At 32.5% G+C, this 4,695-nt stretch overlaps 1 protein-coding gene across 1 annotated transcript; it reads right to left on the bottom strand.

Annotated features, from left to right (window-relative positions):
- Nucleotides 1–1,114: 1,114 nt before the first annotated feature.
- LOC107030727 (protein MIZU-KUSSEI 1) lies at nucleotides 1,115–2,490 on the bottom strand. Its single transcript, XM_015231991.2, has one exon. It carries the CDS (start codon nucleotides 2,241–2,243, stop codon nucleotides 1,479–1,481), a length of 765 nt encoding a protein of 254 aa, XP_015087477.1. The 5' UTR covers nucleotides 2,244–2,490; the 3' UTR covers nucleotides 1,115–1,478.
- Between the last annotated feature and the right edge of the window lie 2,205 nt (nucleotides 2,491–4,695).

Below are 4,695 nucleotides of genomic sequence, written 5' to 3'. Positions count from 1 at the left end.
GTCTACTACGGAAGCGGAGTACATGGCCTTGACAGAGGCTGCAAAAGAAGGGATTTGGCTGAAAGGGCTGGTTAGTGATCTTGGTCTGCATCATGATCAGGCTACGGTGTATTGTGACAGTTTGAGCGCAATTTGTCTAGCCAAGGATCAAGTCCATCATGAGAGAACCAAGCATATTGACGTAAGGTATCATTTTCTGAGAAGTGAGAAGAGAATCAAGGTGAAGAAAGTAGGAACTGCTGATAATCCTGCTGATATGTTCACAAAGCCGGTTCCACAGAGCAAGTTTCAACACTGTTTGGACTTGCTCAACATCAGAAGCTGTTAATTGCCCTGCGGGGCAACTCTGAGGAAGAGGGGGAGGCCTGGCACTATCATAGTGCGTCTGAAGAATCTGTTTGGAGAATTCAAGTCAAGGTGGAGATTTGTTGAATGCCTTGAATCGAACCCGTTACAGCAGAAAGAACGGGGGCGACGGTATACAATGTTGTTGTATTGGGCCCTTAATTATCTGTCAATTCTGTATTTTGGGCCCAAGCCTGTTAGGGCGTAGCTTAGCACTATATATATAGACGCTATGGCAAACCCTATTCTGTATTCTGTTCTTGCCTCTCCATAATAAAACTGCTCCCCCTCTTCCCGTGGACGTAGCCAATTTATTGGTGAACCACGTAAATCTGTTGTCTTGTTTTTCACATTTATATTTTCTCGTATTATCTCGAATTCTGCATAACAATTATCATCTTAGATAGTTCAAATATTTTTATTGATATACAATTTGAGTGCAAACAACATAGGTCTACACCATGGGATCCTTGAAGATTGTCCTAGTATAGCTTCTTTCAAATTCTAACCTCACCTTTTTACTTTAAATTAAAGATACCATAAATATGCTATTATTTATATTATTCCCAACCACACAAAATCTGAAGATAATTTAAGATATCAATCATATACTTGAATCAGAATCAGACTGATCACTTTAAGTATATATTAAATAATTTTTTCGAACAAATTATGAGGAATCCATACTATATGATTACTTATATAATTATCATGCAATAATATTCATAATAAAAAAGAACAAGCAGCAAAACAAGGAACTCATTTCTTCTATCATATTGGAATTATCATACAAGAAGAATATAATATCCTATTTGCCAAAACTTCTCAAAAAAAAGAAGAGGAAAAATACTAAATTTTTTTCATACATTTCTTGTGCTAAAGATTCTCATGCACCAAAAAGTTCTAAAAAAAAATGGCCTAAACTAAAGATTAAGCTAATCTTGAAAAAACAAAACTAAAAAGGAATAATTAAAAAATTAGCTTTCTTTTAAAAAAAAAAAGCTGTTAAAAATTTCTCAAATATTAGGACTAAGAACCCCTTTTGACCAAAAATACAAAATTAGAAAACTCAAAATTTTCTGATTTTCACTTCGCGTTGATCTTTCAAAGTCAGCCGTCTATGATTCACACACTTATTTGGATCGGAGCAAAAAGATACTAAATTCTTGACCCGGACCTTCGTCGGGGTTAATCAAATGAAAAGACTCCGAATCCGCACCACCAATAATACACTCATAGTTAGCTCTCATATACAACACTTCTTCAGATTCGGTACCCGAAACCAAACCCGACGGAATTACACCCGCCCCGACTGTCATTGACTGCATCGTCTTCAACATAATTCGGGTCTGTTGGGTCGCCCGTCTCCGAACCGCAAACCCGATTTTTCTCCCATTACAGAACAGAGTCCACATTGGAATTGAATGGAGCGGGCAACGATTCAGCTCCGAATCCGACGATTCAAGTGCAATTCGGACTAATCCACATCGCATTTCTTGAATTAGGGTTGTTGTTGGAATGGAAAGTTCTAGAAGAAGTGAAGGCTTCGTGTTGAGACGATCGTGTTGTACGCAGAACCATACATGTCCACCGCGACGTTGGCCGAAGATTGTTCCGATTACCATTGTTTTGGAAGAACGCGGCGGAGCTGAGAGTGAAATTGCGGCGCCGGAGGCGCTGGTCGTGGGGTTTGTAGTACTGATTGGGGTTGTTGGGTATGAATCTTCTTGATCTTCTTCGAACTTCTTATCTTGTTTTGGGTCGTCGAGATCGTCACGCAGAGATGTACTCAGACGTTTTTTGGTGGAGATTGTTAGCGGCGCCGGTGGTGCTGGCGATGTGGGTGTTGAATTGAAACAGGGGAGGAGAAATCGACGGAGAGCATCGACTTTCGGCATATTTTTTGGATCGAAAATTGCAGACAAAATGAAGAAGATGAAGGAGCAAGATTTTTGTTTCTGAATGGGTAATATACAGAGCAGAGCAGTATATTTATACTGTATTAAGAAAATAGTTATTATGACTGAAAAAAACAGAGAGGGGGAAAATGGAAAGAGCGGGAACAGATGTAGTAGCCGTTACATTGTTTATCAGTTTTCGAAACTAATTAACTCGACTATTTTAAATACACATCGTTTAAAAAGGGTACATACATTCTAAGCTCAAGAGTTTCATTCCTCGTTAAAATAAATTATATTATTCTTCATCGTTATAAAATATCAAATACAATATTTAATTGAATTTTTCTTTGGCGTAAAAGCATGAATTAAGTGCAAAAATATTTGCTCTGTTTTTGCTACTATTATAATGTAGGAGTATAGAATAAATAACAGAGAATGACAAAAGACCAGATTTTTATGTGGACAGAGATGGAATTGAAAGGATTCCAGATTGTTAAGAAACATGCAGGTTTTGACCTTTGACCAAAGTACTTTCGATTTTAGTTTCAATTTATTCGTCTAATTTTATTTTTAAATAAAAAACTAAAATAATGAAATAATATTTAATGTTGTAAGTTTATGTATATATAATATGAAAAAGAAGAATAACAAAACAAATAAAAGATAGATAAACATATTAACACGAAGGGAGTAATAGTTTCAAGGGTTATTTGAATAATCTCAAATTAAATAATATGATATAAGTATATTTCATAATTAAATCTTAGATAAAATTTCTATTGTATTTAATTACCAATATATGTTATTCCAAATAAATTTCTACTCTCAATCAAATACAATATAAATTTTATCTCATTTTATCCTTTAGTATCAAACGAGGCTCCAAAATTTTAGCAGAACAATAGAGGGCAGGGGTTTTAGAATCGAGAGGTTCATTTAAATTCTTTTTATTACGAAATTATGATATTATTTAATGTTAAATCTCTTTTAATTTCATCTTGTATTTAATTTTTTATGTTTTAAATTTTTAAACGTAATGATAATAATATACTTGGTGAAATAGAGTCCATAGAGGATAGAACACTAACAAATTTAACTATTTTCTCAAAAAGATAGAAACATTGTATTTCGATAAATCCCTAACTCACATGCATCGAATTTAAGTAAAAGAAAAAAAAAATAAACGAAGCATAACTGTTTATAAAAAATCATTATAAAATCTAAAAAAATAATAAAATAGTACGATAATTAACACAATACACAATAACAAAATAAAATTTTATAAAAAATTTAAATTTTTTAATAAAAATTCTGATTTGGTCATTATCTCGAAAGGGTTTGTCTGGTCAAAGGATGCTTAAAGGAAAAGGGGAAATACAGCTGGATTCTAATTAAATTCTACTAGAAATTGTTTCCCTTTAAGGCAGACTCTGCATTTCTATTCTTTTTCAGATGAAAGGAGGAATCTTTACTCTCCCTTTAATAAAAAATAAAATAAAATCAGAGGTGAAATGCTGAGGTGGTACAGAAAGAGATGTCATCAAATTTCTGATTTTTTAATAATGGATTGGTCTATTGGTCAAATAATTGAATGTGTGTAAAAACCAATGAATCCATGTGTCTACAAATTTAATTTAATTTCAACTAATATAAATTCTTTAACTCTTAATTGAAGGAATACTTTGGAACCTATAAGGAATTTACTTGTGTGTTGTAGCGTTTGGTATTCGAATATTAACTCGGAGACATTTTTATTATCTCTTCTTATCCTTAAAAAGCAGAGACATCTTACGTTCTTAAATCGATAACCATCTTTTGATAACCTAGCCTCCTCCGTCCCTCGAGACTAACAAGGGGTAGTACAGAAATATTCACCTGTTGTCCTTGATCGTTTAGGTCCCACTTCAGCTTGATGGTTAGGTCATCACGCCCTTGAAATCTACGCGATAGATAGACTCTTAAAATCATGACATATTTATTTACTTGAACATAATTTCTTTTCACGAAAGAAAAAGAAAAATGGTTCATTGCATAAAATAAAAAGTTTTTTTTACCAAGTACAAATAAAAATTTCTTTTTATTTGATTTGTTACAAAATCGATCATAGATCGATTTCCTTTTTATTTGGTAATATTGACTACACCCAAGTCCAAGGCATCCAAGTTGGATTAATTGGGATGACAGTTTCTCCTTATTTATATATTTTAAGTTTGAGTGTATACATACAGAACTTAAATAGTTAAAAAGTTGAATAAGTAGATATATTTATTTTATGTGGTATATAATTTTTTTACGTTTTATATAGAATGTGATCGTTAACTTTTATTAATATTTAAATCCTTCTCTTGAAAAAATGAGTTGCATATTGCTCGTTAACATTGAAAAAATTATATATAAATATATATATATATATATATATAAATATATATATATATATATATATTATTTT

This window comes from Solanum pennellii, chromosome 9 (assembly GCF_001406875.1).
Source record: "Solanum pennellii chromosome 9, SPENNV200".
NCBI lineage: Eukaryota > Viridiplantae > Streptophyta > Magnoliopsida > Solanales > Solanaceae > Solanum > Solanum pennellii.
The sequence above is the reverse complement of the archived record's forward strand: the minus strand, read 5'-3'. Positions and strand labels throughout refer to the sequence as shown.

Bases quoted from the DNA above. Each gene is read 5' to 3' on its own strand.
- LOC107030727 (XM_015231991.2), bottom strand. From the start codon at position 2,243: ATGCCGAAAGTCGATGCTCTCCGTCGATTTCTCCTCCCCTGTTTCAAT.